This window comes from Larus michahellis, chromosome 5, assembly GCF_964199755.1.
Source record: "Larus michahellis chromosome 5, bLarMic1.1, whole genome shotgun sequence".
Taxonomy (NCBI): domain Eukaryota; kingdom Metazoa; phylum Chordata; class Aves; order Charadriiformes; family Laridae; genus Larus; species Larus michahellis.
This window is the reverse complement of record NC_133900.1, coordinates 62,417,412-62,437,916: the sequence shown is the minus strand read 5'-3', so window position 1 is coordinate 62,437,916 and position 20,505 is coordinate 62,417,412. Positions and strand designations below refer to the sequence as shown.

The following is a 20,505-nucleotide window of genomic DNA, read 5'->3' as shown; positions in this document are numbered from 1 at the left end:
ATGCTTTTAAGTGTCTTTTTTTAATTTCAAGCTGTGCTCTAAACTAAATTTTTCACAAAACACAATTGCACTTCATATGAAGTACATTAGGTGCAGTGCGTTATGTTATTTGCTTTGCTTGTCTGTTTGGCCATATTATTCCTTGTTTTTTTTTTTAAACCTCCCATCTCAAAAATTTAACATATTTATTCTGAAGCCTTAGGAACTTCAGTGTTTTCCTTTGTAATGTTTTAATTTTCTTTTTTATTAATTCTGTTCTTCCTGCTTTGTTTCCGATTTATCAGTCTCTTTGGCTTTGATCAAAATATTGAACAGCCTTCATTTTTGCGTTTGGTCTCTGGAATTCAAACTGCTTTCTCATGTGGCTTTAGTGTTGGTTTGTTTTTTCAATACCATTATTGTAATCTAGTTATTCATTTTAAGGATGAGGGATTTGGGGGCAGGAGCACATTTAAGATAGATCAGTGCCTCCTTGATGATTCCTTGTTCAGGCTTTGATCCTTGTGCTCTGGTCACATGTTAAGAGGTAGTTGTCACTAGAGCTATTTAGGATTTGCTGAGATGTAAATCAAAAGATCTTGTTTCATTTCTTACATACTATATTTTAGTAGCTTTTGATCTACACATAGAAACAGCGGCATTAAAGTGATCAAAATTTTTTTTCCTTCCCAATTAAGGATTCCTGCATGATGCGTAAGGGAATCTGGAAGGAAATAACTAGGTGTTCTAAAGACTGTTTTCTACCCATAAGAGGAGAAGTGCCATGCCGCTTTTAAATCTCTGTTCCTGGGACCTAACTGCCCTTCTTGTTGGTTACCACTGCAAAGTACCTAAGTTCTTCAGAGTTCAGCTCCTTCCTGAAAGAGCTCAGTAATCAGTTGTTTGGGATGTTGGCTAAGTAATTACACTAGTCCATACTAGATGCAAGTGCTGTCCTAGGAACACGCTTTATTTCCAATCACATCAATTTCTGTGGTCTTGTTCATGTTTTTTAAAAGTGATGATAATCTCTGACACATTGACAGTTTAACTTCGGGTCACTCTTACTGTCAATCCTTTAAACTGAATGTCTCCGTTTTCCAGAACAATTTATAGAAGGGCAGAATGTGTTATTAATATGTGCATAGAATTCCATTCCAATTAGAATGGCACGGTTGATGTAAGTGGGGTGACAGTATTTCAAATCTGATTTGGCTATGTGCAGTCCTTTTTTGGGGGCTTTACTTCACAGAACCAATGGGGAAAAAAAGTGCACCTTGCTTTTCTTCCTCTTGCATTTATGGCAGTATGCGCATTACTGGCTTTGTTTACCACCTCTACTAATACGACAACCCTAATAGGCATGCATGACTTACCTTTGTGGAAAAAGGTATATTGTGGTTAAATTTTGACACATCACCACTAAATTCTGATGAACTGCGTCTTGGAAGGTCTGATTCTTCCTTTCCCTTTTCAATATACTGAAATACATATTTTAAAGGAAACTGAAAAGATTTAGTCACATGTAGTCACTTGCGCCACCAGTGGATGCATGGCAGCACAAGCAAATTCAGTGGCGTAATTGTAATTTTTCAAAACAGTCTGAAGAGTGTGTATGTGGGGAGTACATAGTATGATATGGGGCCAGGCCTCAGGGCAAACTCTATTAAGAGTAGAGTTTAAGCACTGTATTAGAATGCAATCTATGCATGGTGTGTGCTCACAGGAGACCAGTCAAGGGATCAAGTGCACCCTCAGCAAGCTTGCCAACCACACCAAGCTGAGTGGTGCAGTTGACAGGTCAGAGGGATGGGATGTCATCCAGAGAGACCTGGATAAGCTAGAGAGGTGGGCCCAAGCAAACCTTATGAAGTTTAACAAGGCTAAGTGCAAGGTCCTACACTTGGGTCGGGACAATCCTCATTGTCAATACAGGCTGGGGGATGACATGATAGAGAGTAGCCCTGCGGAAAAGGACTTCGGGGTACTGGTGGATGAGAAGCTGGACATGAGCCAAGAGTGTGCGCTTGCAGCCCAGAAGGCCAATCGCACTCTGGGCTGCATCAAAGGAAGTGTGGCCAGCAGGTCAAGGGAGGTGATTCCGCCCCTCTGCTCTGCTCTCGTGAGACCCTACCTGGAGTACTGTATCCAGCTCTGGAATCCTTATCACAAGAAGGACATGGACCTATTGGAGTGGGTCCAGAGGAGGGCCATGAAGATGATGAAAGGGCTGGAGGACCTCTTCTGTGATGACAGGCTGAGAGAGTCAGGGTTCTTCAGCCTGGAGAAGAGAAGGCTCCGGGGACACCTTATAGCAGCCTTCCAGTACCTGAAGGGAGCCTAAAAGAAAGCTGGGGAGGGGCTGTTTGCAAGGGCATGTAGCGGTAGGACGAGGGGCAATGGTTTTAAACCAGAGCAGGGTCGGTTTAGATTAGACATTAGGAAGAAGTTCTTTATGACGAGGGTGGTGAGACACTGGCACAGGTTGCCCAGAGAGGTGGTGGAGAGCCCATCCCTGGAGACATTCAAGGCCAGGCTTGATGAGGCTCTGAGCAATCTGGTCTAGTTGAAGATGTCCCTGCTTACTGCAGGAGGGTTGGACTAGATGACCTTTAAGGGTCCCTTCCTACACAACACATTCTATGATTCTATGATAAGTATATCTGAATTAGTGGTAGATGTCAGTTCTTCAACACTTAGGAGTATAAACAGTGAGAAAGTAAACTTCTTAATCATGTGCTTGTGGAGGTAGCTGAAGGCTGTTTAAAATGTCCCCAGCCTATTGTTTTGGCTGTCATTTAACCCTGTCCTATAATGGAAAGAGTTATTAAAGCTATACTGCACTCTAACAGAAAAACAGTTTATGATATGCTTATCACCAACACTTTGTGGGATATGTTTGAAACTGAGTTGAAGCAGCTGATGTCATTGTTATTAAGGATTGTCGTGGTGAATAAGGAAGAATGGAAATCTCTTTTTCTTCCCACTTTACTTTTCATCATGCTAAAGCAGAATAAAGACATTTCCTTTTGACAGTACTTGCAATCTCTATACCTGAACACTAACACTGGTGACTTGTCACTGTTTCCCCAGATTGACACATACAGTAGTTTATTTTCCCTTTGTTCTTCTTTAAGAGCATGGTGTCTGTAAGTGTGAATCTAGGGATGTAGCCTCATTTGTTCTTTAGTTCACCACATCATCTAAGAAGTGGCAAGACATGGCATAGGAAATCCCCCTCACCTGTTTAAAAAAAAAAAAACATATACAGCATCAAATAAATTCATTGTAAATGCTGAACATTATCAGTGCATGATTTGTATTCCGAAGTTTTAATTGGGATTTAGGAGTGATTACCATTGATTGTTTTGGATATCCTGAAGCCTTTTTTTGCCCTTGTCCTTGAGGGTGAGAAATGAGGTGAATTTCTGAACCGTTCGGGTTTACTGTTGAAGCCCTTTCTCCCTGCGTGCATCTCTGCCAATTGGCTGATGCGAGGGGTGAGGATGAAGAAGAGCAGCTGCACTCATTCCTCACTCTGAGCAGCCTTGAACAGCAGTGGCAGCAGAGATGACAGATGAGAAAGGAGGCCAGTAAGAACAGGAAAATAAGCAGAGGGGAAAAATAGGTGTCAGCCTGTCATCCGATCTCAGAAATTAGTGGGGGGGAAAATGGTTGTTATTACAGCATAAGAGGAAATTTAGGGCCAAAGATGTCCCTTCTCAATTTAATCCTGTCAACGGGTGAGATAACGTATACTGAGCAGGTAATAAACGTCTGAAGGATTGGCTTGAGACGTACTTTAGTTTAGTTTAGGCCTGAATTAAGGTCCTTGCATCCAACTTGAAAGTTTCTATCTGTACAGATGTCCCTTGGATATGAAGCCCTGAAGATGGGATATTGGTGTTGTCTTATGCTGGTCAATGATGTGTCATGGCAGTGTGGAAGTATGCAGTGTGAGATTTTTCGGCAAAAGTCTGAAAACTCAGTGATTACTTTCAAGTTGCTAATAGGTGTGATAGAGAATATAGATTAAGGAATACTAGACTGCGCATTGATCCATTGGTGACAGTGCCAAGTGATATCTCATAACTAGAAAATACTGTGTTCTGGTGATATGGGCAGTATTTGGTAAATAAAGAAGCATAGAAGAACATCCTGATTTCTTGGAGCATTACCAGCAGGAAACCAAGAAATTAGGGATAGGACTTCACCTATGTCCTGTTTTTTTTCTGGTATTTAAATTTATTTTACTGAAGGATTTCCTTGTTTCTTCCCCCATGCATATGCCATTTGTTCTGTTTTGGAAACTTGTGCTTCCTCTGATCCTTCCCCAGCACATACTGAGATGAGTTTATGTACCCCAAAACGTGCATTTTTACTTGTATGCATGCAATCTCATACGTCTTGAATTCTGTGTGATTTCGTTCTCTTCTCATGGAGGAGTTGTTCTTTTCTTTTTGCTCCCTTCCCTCAGGCTTGCCAGTATTTCGAAACCTCTTTTTTAAAATGGGGGATGTTGATATACTAGCATACCATAACTACAGCAATGAACATTGTTGTTGGTTTGTAGTCAGAGACAATGGAAGCTGCTGACACAAAGTTAAATCTGGTTTTGGCCAGCTTGATCCTTAACTGTTCTTCTGAACATTTTCCTTTCTCCTTTTTTTTTTTTTTAATTTTGACTAAAATCAGTAGGTAGAACCCCACAGAATATTCAAGGTGTTTAAGGAAATGAACGCTTTGGATTTGGAGATGACTTAAACAGAAAGAACGTTATGTTTTAGGTTTTACCCCATTTTTCAATAATGTAATTTCAGGGAGGTTTTTTAGTTGTTAAAAGTCATGCTTCCTGAAGCAAGATGTATGCGTTGTTTCTTGAGATAGAGTACCAAATTAGACAAAAAGACCATGCCTTATCTGGGAGGGCAAGTCATAAGACTCCATCTCAAGTCAGATTCATTTTGTGTTATAGTTCTTATGGTTTTGATAACTGAGATGATGTATCCTGCTGTTCCCTTTTAAGGTGGCAATGTGTAAGACTGGTCGTAACCTTGTAAATAAGGTGTAATAGTTGTATTGAAAGACTTTCACTCCCCGCTCTTCCCCCCAGTATATAGCAGTTAGGATATCTGTGATCTATAGAAAATGACATTTGCCCTGCTAGTAACTTGAAATGACAGACAGGTGTATTGTCTCCATTTTTGCACCAGGAGGTGCTGGTTCTTTTTGAATCCCGCAAGAAATGCACAAACTTTATCAAGATGTCTGTTTTATTAGCGTATTAGAAAAGGTGATAGCAAGTCACAACTTAACGTCCCTTCTGATGCTGGGAACCCTGAATTGGTGCAGCATCAGGCAGAGCTCCAGTCGGGCCACAGCATACTGCAGAGCTCCTGTCCATGGTGAGGTTCCCAATGTCCCCTCCCCACAAATCCGATCAAATGATTTGTGGAAAAGGTTGTCTAATCCAAGACTTAATAAATAATAGAACCACAGAATGAGTAGATATCTATGTATGCAAATTAATGTTTCTTTGGAGTTGACAGCTTACTTTTTTTTTTTTTCTTAACTAGATATAAAAGAGAGGTTCACCAATTACGTACTGCTGCTAATTGTATGTCTAAGAAATATGGAACAGTTCTCATGGAATCCAGGTGAGTAAACTAGTAGAAAAATGAAACACGAAATGACAAATTCTGTGCTATCAACAGCTGTAGCCCTTGCTTCTTTCTGCAATCTGAAAGATGAGGGCACCCAGGACATTTAATTGAGGAATCTTAATTTGTCAAATACTTTAGATTCTCATTTTTCTGTTTCTGGTTTTCTTGTAATTGTGACTCTGTCCTTTCTGCTAGAAGTATATGCTGTTATGCTACCAATATGCGTAGTTATGTTTTAAGCAGTGTCTTGAATGATTTCTTTGCAGCACTTCCCTTTCCTTGGAGTACATTGAGGATGAAGAATCCCCTAGAGAATTTTATTTTCTGTCGCTAGTGAGATTGAAATTTGATAGAAGATTGATTATGTAAAAACTTCCATTCATAATTTAATATTGATTATATTTAGGATTTTAATACCATATTGAATAAATATTGAGTAAAATTTGAATTTTATTTTATTTTATTGAAATATTGTTTTAATCATTTTGAGCCCTGATCTGTGTGGTGTATTTTGCTTGAATGTTACGAGTCTTAACTAAATTTTACCTTAAGCACCTAAAACTGCAGGTAGGTGCTCTGGCTATTTCTCATAATCCTGAATATGTACTGTCTAGTATGTGCAACGATTGTCTTTGTAGTAGAGATGAAGCTTTACGAAATAGAGGCTTTAGAACCTGATTGTAATTGTGGTGTGATTGTGTAGTACTGATAAGTTTCTAGAACAGCAATGGAATAAGTGAGAACTTGCACACTACTTGCGGACTGGTGATGTAAGGTTACAGACTCTTCAGGCTCTTGAGGATTTTTGACTGTTGAGCAAAATTGTCGCAATTTTTGATTTGTATACGGGAGTCAAATTAAATGGCTTAACTTGTTTCTTCCTGACCTTCAGATCATCTTTGGGTGTTATTCCCGGATGTTTGCATGGTGGTTGCTTCAGAAATTGCAGTGGATATTGTGAAACATGCCTTTATAACAAAATTCAATGACATCACAGCAGATGTAGGTATCCTGTTTAAAATGTTGAGTCCTATTTTAAGTCGTTGTTTATTTTGCTAATATTTTTTTAAATATTAAATTTTATTCCAGTGCAGAAATGTAAACAGTGCTATTTCCATATATAGGATATCATTTGGGAAAGCTTGGTAATTTCCTGATACAATATACTTCTGAGGATCTTTATAACACCTCTGCTTCTAAGTTAGTAGTTCAGATGCATAAATTATTGAAAGTGCTGTATAACAATTCACATAATAACTACAATTCACATAACTGGCAGATCATTTTGTGAAGTGATCACTCGTTGAACTGACAGACAATTACTTGTTCTGCAGCCTAGACAGAACTTGTGCCTTTTCCTGCCAGAATGGATTGTAGGTTAAAATTCAGGCTTTAGGAAAAACAGGTATTGTGAGGGTATTGAATCTCTGTTCTTGCATGTGTGTTAAAGCCTGGAGTCTGAAATCAGGGGTATATTTTCCCAGTGTCCCTGGAGCACTAATATGAAGTGGGTTATCTGCTGGTTTCCCACTCCTGAAATTTCTTAGGCCACATATATTATGCAGTCCTTCTTTTAAAGTAGTAGATGAGGTTACTTTTTGCGGGGCGTGGCATGATGCATTGGCTATTTGTCTTGCATGTTGCGTGAATTCAAATGCACTTGGTAAATTTGCGAAGAGATGAGTCAGCATTTTTTCACTAATAAAACCACTTTTCAGGAAATGAGATCAGAACTTGGAAGTGCTATTATTTTCATCATCTCTAAAGTAACTACGTTGTGTGGTGTTGAAACAAGTTTAATAGATGTACTTATGCCTTATGCCAGAGGCATTTATGCATGCCCTACTTGTACATAGAGAGTGTAAAAAGGAGCAGTAATGAAGTCACGATAGCCAAAAATGTAGCACGCTTCAGTGTGCGGAAACAGCTGGAAGGTGGGGGGTAGTAGGATGATGATTTTGCAAGGTTTATTTAACAAACTTTGTATTTTTTGTATGAAGTTCTGAAGATTTACAGTTGCTAGGTTATGAAACTTTTTCAGAAGTTTTGAACATCTGCAGTGCACATTGCCCTGGCACTTGTCCTTAAAATAGGTGCTTTTCTGTCTTAATATGCAGGACTGTTTCAGAGGAAATAAAAGCTTTATTCATTCTCAGATACAATTTGCTTTTTTCATGGAAACACTTGCTTGGTATAGAAGTAGGCTTTTTCTTTTGCTTAGTTTGATCCCAGCGCTACCTTTCATGTAGCTTAAAAGAAATTATGAAATGCAGGAAAAAGTAAACACGCTTTCTCTTACTTTTTATTTCTGGTGATCCTCAAATTCAGTAAATGCTTTTAGGATGTTGTTTGTTGTATATATACACAAGTTACTTCATCACAGAAATATAGACTCATCTGTTGAAAGGTGCAATTAGACGTCAGAAAAACAGACTGTGAGTCCTTCAGCCTGTGCATAAGTGTTTATAATATTTTTTACAGAAATATTTTATTAATATCTCTGTTGCTTCTATAAAGTATGATAAAAAATTAATCACGCATCAAATGTGCTGGATTTTTTCCAGGTCTACAGTGAATACAGAGCCAGTCTTGCATTTGACCTTGTTAGCAGTCGACAGAAAAATGTAAGCCTGAAAATAAAGGCGTATTCTTGTCTTAACTAACATAATTGTTATGGGGGGGATATTGGAACAAATACGTAAAGAAATAAATACAGAACTGTTACACTCCTACAGCACTGAAATTCTACTCTGCTTTTTTTTAATAAGAAATAACAGGAATATTTCCTTGTGATTTATAGTCTTATTTTTATTCTGTTTTTCATGTCAGTTCAGGCTTTATTAATTATATTGTTGAGAAGCCTCTTCCAAATACACTTACAGTCAGGGGATGGTTATAACAACTTTGACATTTTTGAGATGTAAGGGAAGTAACTAAGCTTTTAACAAGATGAGATAATTTTAAATTACTGTTCTTTTCGCTTTATTTTAACTATATTGGATCAAAATACAGTGTTCATTAGGAATTTATATTATTTCTTCACAGACGGCATGCACAGATGTATAGGGATGTTTGTACTGTGCATGTTACTGTTGTGGCATGGGTATTTATGGAACACACAGACTGCTCGTGTTTTTCATTGGTACTGTTTTTTGGAAGACTATTTACAGTACACCTTTCCTGAATGAGTTGCTTACCTGTTAGTGAGTGCTCTGGATGAGTGCTCTAACTATTAAATGAACTTTATTATAACTTACGTAGTTTCCTTGGGCTTGTTTAATAGCTATTGCTAGGAATGAAAGTAGTTATACTTCATAAAGAAGTCAGACACCTTCAGTTACAATTAATTATTTAATAATTTGTTAATTAAATAGAATTGTTTATTAGTTCTGAAGACTCCATTACTTTTCCTAAGGGTCCTCTGTGTACAATGAGTGACCTAACTTTGGCATGACGTTCAATACTGCATGAAAGCTGTCATGCGGGGTAGTTGTGTTTTGAGAGTGCAAGTGTAAACATATTTTCAATATTATTTTAATACAGTTCTACTGAGGCTAATTATAGATGTTTGTAGAATGATTTAAAATTACTAGTGTAATGGATAATTGTTCTTTTATCCCTGTTATGGATTTTTCTGTACAATATTTGAGGAACAAAGTCAAATTAATACAAAAAGGTCTCTGAGCTAGTAATAATGTACTGATGAAATACCATAGCGTGTTTGGATTCAGTGTCCTAATTGCTCTCTATTTAGAGATTTGTATTATACTCCAGTTACTCTTGATTTAGAGCACGGAAGCTAATCTTGCTGATCATGGTAGTATTACATTTTTTTCTGAGAGTACAGCTATCTGCATTTGAATTTCAAAATGTGAATAGGTACACTTTATACCAGTACAGTGTTTGTTAGCAGAGACTGATTCTTATCTAGAGGGTGTGCCAAACAAAAATAAGCTCATTCCTTTGCATAAATAGCTCATTATTCTTCCTCTTTTTTTCTAGGCATATACAGACTATAGTGATTCGGTTTCAAGAAGAATGGGTTTCATTCCTCTTCCACTGGCTGTTTTAGTAAGTTGTATTTTTCCTATCAGTTTTCTCTCAATAAGATCTCACTTTGAGAATATACACCTGTGAGATAGCTAGCTCATTTTGATGTTTTGAGGATGAAATGATCACCTTCAGTAAATGAAATGTTACTGCAAGGTTGAGTTAGCATTCGGTATAACCTATATCATATACTAATTATGACTTCATGAGTGTGTTACTGTTTATCAGCCTTTCATAGAAAATCGAATATAGATTAATTTTATAGAATTTATAAGCACTTGAACTGTAACAGTGGAATGAAACTACATCTGTGCTTATTAGGCATTTATTCCTTTTGGCAATTATCCTATTCATTCATTCGGAATAGTCAAAGCAGCTGGTTGCCAGAAGGTTAGCAGTAGTGTACTAGTTTTTTTAGGTTTTTTTTTTATAGGAGTCCTTGTGGTTGTCCCTGTGATGGTATGCTTAATGACTCAGTTTTCTTTTATATGGGGCACTGAGCTTCTGAGCTGTTGCAGAATACATGATTCTGAAATAGTTGACCCTGTTACATGGACATGCTGCTATAAAGTGAATCACTTCATTATTGTAATTGTGTCCACATGTTGTCGGTTCTGAATTAACTGTTGCAGAATGTTTTCTGTAAATAGCTGCTCTAATTTTCAATAAATACGCATGTAGACAAGCAGTAGTTATCCCAGTAATTATTCCCAGTAATACTGGGAATGTGTCCTTGATTTGTCAGCAAAGATGCTAAATCATAATTTTCCTGGAAGAATATCAGTATGAATTAACTTTTAAATGTAATGTTCTCCTATAGAGATGGGGAAAAACACTATTGACAGGCTTTGCCTAGTTTTTATTAAGGATTTAAAAAACCAAACAAACAAATAAAAAAACCCACAAAAAACCAAAACAACTGTTGTAATCATGATTTCTTTTGTAACTAAGTAAAATACATCCAGTGAGAATTCGATTGAAATGCATTTTTCAAGTTAATTGTGTTCTGATATGTTATCCTGGATACTAATAGGTGTAAAACAAACTGAAGTTCTTTGCTGACTTGGAACCCTAGCTGTGAAATACTGAAGTAAAACTGAGATTTCAGGATGATCTGTTACTGAAACTTGGGTTTCATACGCCTAGTCCGCAGAGCAATTTTATATTAAAAATGTTAGCATAGTGCAAAACACTGATTCTGTTTTACTGCATCAGCATCTCTTGACATTTTCCTCAAAAATTGTTAACTCATCTTCCAGACCTTGGCTTTTGGGGAGGGTTTTTTCACTTGTTACTCTACTTGGAAGTTAGTGGTGAAGGAAACACTATCAGACTATAGTTCTGACAGAGTTGCAACTAGGTGCTATTATACTTACTCAACTCAAAATCTTGAACAGCTAGCGCTACCAAGGGGAACATTAGAATAAATTTCTATTAAACCAAATGTTTCTACTTTCGTCTTGAATTTACCAAATAAGAAACATCTGTTAAAATATTCTATTAATAATTGTGTGCTGTATGTTTTAACTGTTGAACTTTTATCCTTAAAACAGCTCATCAGAGTTGTAACGAGCTCAATAAAAGTACAAGGAATCTTAGCTTATGTTTGTGTTGTGCTGTTCTACTGTGGGTAAGTAAACGTACACAATTGAAAAGTATTTACCATTATTTGATCAGATATGTGAAAAAAGCTTCCGTTGATACTTTTAGGTATGAACATAAACTGTGTTTACATTTAGTAGAATAAAAATGTAAAACACTTATGCTCATAAACTGAAATTGAAAGTGCAGATTGGTCCCTAAGTACTGTAACTGCATTGGGGAATTATAGTCCTCAATAAGTAACTTCACTAATGAAAATAAAATAATGGAAAAATGATTGAAATAATTTATGACAGATAAGCACCATACATGTGCATAAAAGGGGAAACTGAATTCTAAGGAATGAAACTTTCTGTGAAAAGAACGAAAGATTCAGTATGCCAACAAAAATAAGCAGTGTAAGTGCTCTGGGCAGATCGTGAATTCTCCTCTCTGGTAGTTAAATGCAAGGTGTCTGTGTTAGGAAACTGCTATATGAAAAAAAAAGTAAATGCAGCCCCCCTTGCCTTTCTGGGAAGGGGACTGGGGGTGTCAGTAAATAATCTTAGTTAAGGAATATCGTGTCTTATGGCAATTTGTCTTCCAAAACCCATAGTTTACAAGTATTCCTTCACGGCCGGGTCAGTTTATACTTGTGTTATCCTTAATTTCTCACCAGTTGATATATACTTCTGAGATCCGTTTAGTTGTATTTTAAATCCCATCTAGTTTGCCTGTCATGAGACACTTGCTGTAGACTGTATGGGCATGACTTGTTTCTAGGAAAGCTGCATACTGAACTGTGTCGGTGTTTGTTGTCTCTCAGTACTAATTGATATTGGAGTCCTCCTAAAATTGATCATAAAGAATTAAGTGATTCAAATCACAGCAGCACAGAGAAACCACCTACAGTATTGTGAGAGTATCTCTTCTAATGCCCCACCAAGTTGTATTTGTAGCTGAAGGCAGAAAGACTTGGGAAGTAAAAGACAGGGGCAGTGGTTCAGCAGGTACACTGGAAGAGAGGAGGCTGTTGTTTTACAGTACCTTATGAAAAGAATGGGATTACCACACATTTTTAATAAACGGATCGGCTCTTCTCTCTAATCTGACCTGGATCTGCAAAAAAAAGTAGAACTTGGTCTAACGTGTCTAGTGCACATTAGTGTAGAGACACATCTCTTTAGTGTCAAATAACTAGGACTTTGAGGTATTGCATATAGGTGAAATATTAAAATATTGGCCATATTCCTCTGCACCATACTTTGATTTCTTCCCCAGCGTACCACATGCTGTGCCCATGTTCTCCCTAAAGCCAGCTCTGTATAATTGAAAGCACTAGTCCCTGATCATCACATTCCAGCTGTGGTATACCAAGTTCAGTACCTTGATTCTGCTCAGTGGATTTTCTTTTCTCCCAATATATGCAATATTTCCCTACTACTGCTATTCCACTGCTGCAGCCCAGTCCTGGATTTTTCTCTGTCTCTGTGGCTTGGAGGAACGAGGGCAGGAAGAAGTAATGTAATTAACATGAAGGATTAAATGCTGCTTTTTGATGGCATAGGTCACAAGAGTAAATGTATTTTGGTTGATTTTGTCCTTATTGAAAAGTGAGAACAAGATTTTTACTTCTGCCATGATCTCAGATCTGGAGCTAACTTACCTCTTGCATCTTTCAAGTAATTTGTGTTCTGAACATAAATTTCAGCTTTTCATCATGTTAGTATAGCATAGATATGTGAGAAACAGTGGGATAAATCTGAAACAGTTAACTGGGCAAAGGATTGAGACTATAATGTGGAGGACATTATTTTGTACTGATAGTTAACAACTGTGATACTGTAAGTTATACTATTAAATAGTCCTGCCCAGCATATAAAACCTGAGTTTTCTTTTTCTAGGAGTTTGAACAACTGCAAACTTACATTGTTGTTAGAAATTTGAGCCTGGGGTGGACTGGCAGAAAAGAATAAAGGAGAATCGCTAGAAACTCTTGCATAATTTTCCATGAGAAACTGGAACTGATACAGTAAAGTGTTGATTTATGGCCTTTTCAACTTCTGATCTCATTAAATCAGAGTCAGGTCATGCTGTAAACACCTACTCTCCCAGAACAAAAGCATGTTACATAAAAAGTGTAGGAGAAAAAACCCTCTAAAATTTATTAAAAATGGAGGAGAGCTTCTCAACTCTCGGAAACAAAATCTATCCTGATAACCTAATGAAACTGTAGAGAATAATGGCTTTCAACTTGTATAAAATGATAACTTCTTTGTGGTTGCTTGGATACTAAAATGTCAGTTTTTTCTGAGTACTGAAAGCAGTCTGCTCTGCTCATTCTTCCATTTCTCTAAATTTCATCTACAAGTAAATGTATAAAATTCCCTTAAAAGTGTGGAGTACTTTATTTTTCTGCTTGACGAGTTCTGATTACATTAATGCAGTGAGAGAGAGTGAAGCTGCTGCTGAAGTGTGCTTGGGTCACTTTACGATTAAGCAGTTAGACCCATTCATGGATTTTAATTTGTGAATGTTCAATTTGTCTTCTTTTAGTCGGTTAGTGATGTACATAATAAAAAAATTTTCAGAGAATAGAGAACGATTTTAGAGTCTGCATTTGGTTCACTTTTGTAACATAGGTTGATTTGCGTGGAGAATATTTATATTCATCCTACAGAGGATAGATCACTGTTTCCTTGTTATTCTGTAGTGAGCCTTCACCTGCTTCACCTCTGCTTTCACCTCTAGAGTAGACATTGGTCTGCATGTTGTGTAATACTAGTAATGGAACTTGGATTTTACAAAGCTCATTTGAGTTGTAGATCTAAAAGCACTTGATGGTAGATGGGACCTTCCTGTTCTTCAGATGAGAGCACAGGTATAAAAGGGACTTCACTGATCTGCTGAAGTTTGTTCTGCAAATTAGTGATAATGGAAAAGGGATCTGCCATCAACTGGACTGTGCTATGATGGTAGTGCAGTGCTGCCTCATTGGATTTGTTGAGTTTCGTGGACTGTCTTTTTATGATGAGTCTGTAATTAGTGAAAGCTAGATATATTTGCTTTCTTGTGGGTCAGGGTCCACTAGTGATCCTTCGCTGGGTACACTTAAGGCTACAGTTTTAACAGTAGTGTATTTAACTTGGACTTGCACTGTTGAGGGCCCTTTTTAGTTCTGTGTTTAAATATTTGATGTATTAGATGGCTGCTTAACTGTCCTTGTAGTCCTTTTGTTAAACTATGATAAAACTTGATGTTTTTCTCTAGATGCCTTCTGAAAAAAAAAATTTAAAAAATAGAAAACTTAAGCATTGAATCTGAAACAAATTGTTCAGAAAAGGAAATTACCTTTTGATCCTGCTATTGAAGGGATTTAATTTGGTAGCTAATCCTTATAAGACAGGAGTAACCAAATGCAATTATTTTAATATGAATAATTGCAGTATGAATAGTATGCAATTATTTTAATACACTAATGCAAATATGTAAACAAATCGTTTTATTTTTTCCAGGTTAATATCTCTAAAAGTCCTTAACAGTATTGTATTGCTGGGGAAATCGTGTCAATATGTAAAGGAGGCAAAAATGGAGGAGAAATTATTCAATCCTGTCCTGACTGCCACCCCAGGGAAGCCAGCTGGCAAACAGCAAAGCATGTTTAAATCTACCCAAGGTAAGCCTAACTGCCTTGTTCTGTTTTCAACTGTAATGCAAATTGCTTTCAGGCTAAATTTAATATTAAACCAGATGTAGGACATTGTTAGCTGCACAGTAGCCCTCTAGGTGGACCTTAATTGTACCATATCACAGCTGTGAGCACAAGTCTGTAAATGTAATAGAACTTATTGCTTTTAGTTCATGTATCTTTTAGTTATAAATACTCATCTCTGATAAGATCCCACCTTGATATTTGGAGGTGATAGTAACATCAGAACAGTAGCACACTTTTTTTGTTTGAAAATCATAATCATAGAATGGTTTGGGTTGGAAGGGACCTTTAAAGATCATCTAGTCCAACCTCCTCTGCCATGTCACTATACAAATAAGTAAATATTTACATATAATCTCTGGCAGTGCTGAAGTTTAATAAGGTAGCAGTGCATTTCTTATGGAAATTAATGTAAAGCATGGCACACAATAGATATAATTACTTATAATTGTCATGAATGCATGAATGAAAAGCTTTATGAAATCCAAAAAGGAATTTCAGCTGGTCTCTACTCGCTTCATTTCAAGTCTGTGCAGCATGATTTTCTTGTATGGGTCCTCAGCATTAGCGGTTAATATATAATTGGAATGGGGCATTATTATATCGCTGTGACAAGTTATAGAAGGAAACAGAAACCTTCATTGTTCTAGTCAACTGAATTGGATTGTGTATCTTCCTCTGTGAAGAGCTCAATGAAAGCCCTAGAGAACTTAACAGTGAGGCTTTTATTGTGTTCGCTCTGTTGCTTGCCAAAGACTTGAACAGCTTGAAATGTAAGGTGCTTATTAGTCGTCATAGTGTCTCGCCAGCAATAGTAGAGTTAAGAAGCTGTCAGTGTTTCAGTCATAAATCTGTCTCACCTGTGTCAAATCAAATCGTGCAGAAACTTGGTGCAGACATTTATTTTTAGATAGCTTAAATTCATAGAGTTGCTTTAGTTTCATCATGAAAGAATTTAATACAAATTGGTCTGAATGCCTCTTGCCTTCCATTAGACAACTATCACAATGATAAAGTTTTAATAAAAGATACTAGTACTACACTTGGATATGAGACTTAATAAGCTGTACTTATTTAGACTGATCCTTAAACTAACAGTAAATAAATCCTGAAGACTATTTTTAGCTGAAGCCGCAGCAATTTTAACGGGTCAGTCAGCAGAGGTGCTTATTTCCTCAAACTGAAAGATTTTGTTTAAAAAGTAGCAATCAAAAAGCTTTTGCTGATATTATTTAGAATATTCTTCACTTCCATTGGTGATGAAAAAGCTTGATTTTTAACAGTTTTCAGGGGGTTTTATACCTTTTAACAGCTCTTCATTTACTAGAAACCTCAGTTATGTGAAAGAATGTTTTTACTTTCCCCAGCTTCTGTGTGTCTGCATTATTACTGCTGGGCTCTGCAATATTGATTAATCGTTGTGTCCCACTTATCAGGGAATTTTTTTCAATACAGTCTCTCAACACATCTCTTACTAGTATGATGGTAAGGGAATTAATCTGGTCTACTTTCTATCAGTTTATAATGTAATTCAATTTATTTGCTAAGAGTTTCCACCTTGTCCACAGAAACAGTTTAAAATTTTGAAGGATAAAATTTTGTTCTGCTCTTGAAGGATGGAACTTCTAACTATTTGTATAGAATCATAGAATTGTTAGGGTTGGAAGGGACCTTAAAGGTCATCTAGTTCCAACCCCCTGCCCTGGGCAGGGACACCTCCCACTAGACCAGGCTGCTCAGAGCCCCGTCCAGCCTGGCCTTAAAAACTTCCAGGGATGGGGCTTCCACCACCTCTCTGGGCAAACTGTTTGTAGACTAACCAGCTTTCTCTGGAAGCTGCTGGCTTAGAAAATACCTTTGTAATGAAGTTCTGCTTGTCTCCTTTCTCGATGCAAGTTCAGTACCTTTGACTTGCATAAGACTGTAGAGAGCAACCCATCTACTTTCAAGTAGTAGATGGTATACTGTGAAGAGATGCTGTACAGAAAGAAGGTTTTGTAGTAATTTGGATAGTGCTGCGATTCTTAAAAATAATGTTCCCTTGGGCTGGTCTGCCGTACTCTCCACATTAGTCAGATTGTTTCAGATTCCTTTAAAAACAATAACTCAGTCTTTACAAGGAGATAGTAAATAAGAAAAGTTTATTTCCTTGTCATTTGCTTGTGCATTTTAATTCTTTAAATGTTTTAACAAAATGTGGAAAAAAAATACATGGATACTACTTACAAATACCTTAGGTTAATGGAGCCAGTGTTCAATTCCACTGAAGTAAGAGGCAGGAGTAAAAACAGACATCTCTAATAGAACTGCTTTAGGAGCCAGTGCTATTAAAGTGTGTAGCAGTGCATGAGTCATTTATTAGCTATCCCTAGAGAAGCCAGGTTTATTGTACATATGTAGAGGTTTAGGCACATCTAGTTCCTGCTACAGAGATTCTTTTTCTCTTTTTCTTCAGTTCAGTAGAAAATATTTGTGTGATTCACACAATGACTGTCAAAAAATTTTTTGTCTAAGCCAACAAAAATGAGTATGTAAGCCAGAAGAATGTAGTGTGTGTCCTAACATCTGCTGCTTATAGTCTTGCTCGTTATCTGAACTTCTGTAGAATTCATTTTCTATCTTTTTACCAAATTAGAAAAGGAAATCACTTATGGTAAAATTAAGAAGAGGTGTTATGTCTTGGTGTATTGGCTTCCACAAAGCATTCTTCTGTTGCTTCTGCTGGTTTGATGCAGCACACTTTTTCAGGGCAGCTTTGCATGAATACGGGTGTTATAGGTGCATCAGTATGTCTGTGTTAAATTAATGATTATCTTTGTCTTCTGTTCCAACAGGAATTTCCACAGATGAAAATGGATCTACATCAGTTACCAATCAACCCGTGCATCAGAAGGAGAACACACCGTCTTTACTTGTGACAAGCAATTCTGATCAATTTCTGACAACTCCTGATGGAGAAGAAAAAGATATAAGCCAAGACAGTTCAGAATTAAAACACAGGTCTTCAAAGAAAGACTTGTTGGAGATAGACAGGTTTACTATTTGTGGAAACAGAATTGACTAAGATTTTTTTTTTTTTTTAAAATCAATGTGCTAAGGATACTGAGCTGTTGGGACAGCAGATGCTACCGGAATGGACAGTTGCCAAAAAAGGCACATAAATATTTATTTAAAAACTTAAATTATTAATGGCAAAAAATATTAATTTCTTTCTACAAGTAACTTGGCTTGGTATCTGGTCAGGTCAAGTAAGTGATCTTTAACTTGCCTCTTGGAAAATGTGATGGATCGTGAGTCTCTAGCCTGGTGGCAGAGCTGCAGTATCACTTTTCTGGAAAATAGACTGGAAAAAAAAGCATAATCCTGTTCCGCGTTATGAAACCATGCTTCCGAACGTACTACTTTTCATGAAGGTTCCTCCAGTGTAAGGATATTCCTTGAAGTGTGTGACAACTTGACCGGAAGCTTGCCTTTCCAGTTACCTTGTTTTATTAAACATCCGCAAGCAGAATTCCAAACATGTGCTTATATCAACAAACGCATAAAGCATTGGTACATAAAACAGTAAGTCAAGATAGTTATTCTTGTCAACAAAAATCTTTTCAAAATGTATCTTGAAAATCTTGTAATCAGAATAAAATTTTGCCTTTAAATGAAAGACTTACTGCATACTATTTTATCTAAATACTAAACACCAAGGAAAGATCACAGTAATGAAGGTTCTGCTTAACTGGGCAAATATGAAACATATTCATTTCTTGTGTTAAGTTGTGTGTCCTGCAAGGCAAATTATTTATAAAAGTATTTTTAAAAGCTGAGGATTTTTTTGCTGCTGTAGGGAAAAATAATAAAGAGGCACTTCTATATGTTGAGGAAAGGCAGTGTTAATTGCAGCAAGCAAGTGTTGTGTTGGGACTGTATGTCTGGCATTAACGCAGCAGAAAAGAATATTACACTGCATTTTGGGTTTAACTCTGATAAGAACGACATCTGTGTATTAACTTGCCGGAGAATGTGTTTATAAAAGCTCATACTGTCAATCAAATCAGAATTATCCATTTTAATTGATTGGATTAAGCCAAATTTAAGTCGATGGACTAAATCTATAGAGAACATTTAAGCATTACAATGCAACTTAATTTCTGGTGTGAGATGCAGTTTTGTGGGAGAATTGATGAAAGATGGTTTGGAATCCTCAGACCATGAACGGAATAAATTTGAGCTCCAAAGTTAGGCTGGACACTTATATCAAAAGAGACTCTTTAGTTAATGATGAATTCTTCATGTATTGTTGTTAAAACACAGCATTAACTTCAGATGCCTTTTAGATATTTAATAAAGCACCCGTTTCACTTTCCAAGGGAAGGTATCATAAAAGTACTTCAATGCTGAAAAAATGAAGACAAAATTTGCTCTTTGCTAATTTCGTAATTAGTCAGAGTGGGAAAGCCAAAGTTCATTTGCTTTATGAACATGCAAAAGTTTCATGTATATGCTAATGCCTGAAACTGGCAGGACTACAGCACTATAGCAAATGGAGGCAGTTGGACAGAGTTATCATGTCTCTGAGCAGACTTGCTAATGAGGTGGCTTTGCCATACGGGTTCGTGTGGTCTGCTCTGGTGGGAACTTCTTGCTGCAGTCTTTCAGCCTCTCCTCTCCCATCAAGAGTAGCTGGAGTCACGGCCAAAAATCTGTGGTTACTGTTCAGGGATGATACTATAAAGAATAGGACTTGTGCTGGGCAAAAATCTGAAATTCTTTAATTTTTGATGTATTTTATACTAATTGGAGATGTTCACACATTGAAATTCAGATTATCTGTCAATGTGGTGTATCTTATTTTTGAATTATTTAGGAGTTGCTAAAGAAAGCTTGGAATTGCTTTCATTTATTTTTTTTTTCTGTTGAATGACATTCTGTATCAATTTTATAAGTGCATCTTGTGTGAAACTCAATAAAATTCAATTTTGTAATATTTGTTTAAAAAAGGAAAAGTACAGCGTCGACATTTCTTTCTTAGTATTCAGAGTTGGTGATCTTGCAATGTATTTACTGTATCAAATTCCAATTTCCATGAAGTCACATTCTTACAAATGTGGGACACGAACGTGCATAAGAACTGTGTTATCGATGGCTTTACTTCTGATTTATTTCTGTAGCAGTTGGTTATTGCCACTTGTAGGAAGAAGGTTTTGATGCCAACCTACTATTTATTTGTTTTTTAAAGGCAAACCCCTTGTAAATGAAAAAAATATTATGTCTTAAGGGAGTTGTAATTTAGGTAGTCAGTTACTACAATTGGATTGGTTACGTTTGGCTTTGTCGTGTGGGTGTAACTGCAGGATAAGCGTAGGCAGATCCTTTCCTGAGCCACCTGAGAGTGACAGTGAAAGGGTGGTGGTAACGGCTGACTGCACTGAAGTCCAGGCCCTGGCCCAGATCCTCATCTTGGGGCTGGGAACCTTTGTTGTTTTGGTTTTGTACTTGAATTGTGGTAGCTAGAGGGAAAGCAGTATA

General features: G+C 37.0%; 1 protein-coding gene across 8 annotated transcripts in view; it reads left to right on the top strand.

The window, feature by feature from the left end:
- The window catches only part of TAPT1 (transmembrane anterior posterior transformation 1), a 51,070-nt gene extending 31,088 nt beyond the window's left edge, over nt 1–19,982 (top strand). For all 8 annotated transcript variants that reach the window (XM_074587636.1, XM_074587634.1, XM_074587635.1 and 5 more), the window contains 7 exons: nt 5,556–5,636; nt 6,535–6,644; nt 8,207–8,266; nt 9,645–9,713; nt 11,246–11,322; nt 14,789–14,949; nt 17,820–19,982. In XM_074587636.1, coding sequence (XP_074443737.1) covers nt 5,556–5,636; nt 6,535–6,644; nt 8,207–8,266; nt 9,645–9,713; nt 11,246–11,322; nt 14,789–14,949; nt 17,820–18,049 — 788 coding nt within the window. In that variant the 3' untranslated portion in view covers nt 18,050–19,982. The remainder of the gene's footprint in view (nt 1–5,555; nt 5,637–6,534; nt 6,645–8,206; nt 8,267–9,644; nt 9,714–11,245; nt 11,323–14,788; nt 14,950–17,819) is intronic.
- Nucleotides 19,983–20,505: the final 523 nt, after the last annotated feature.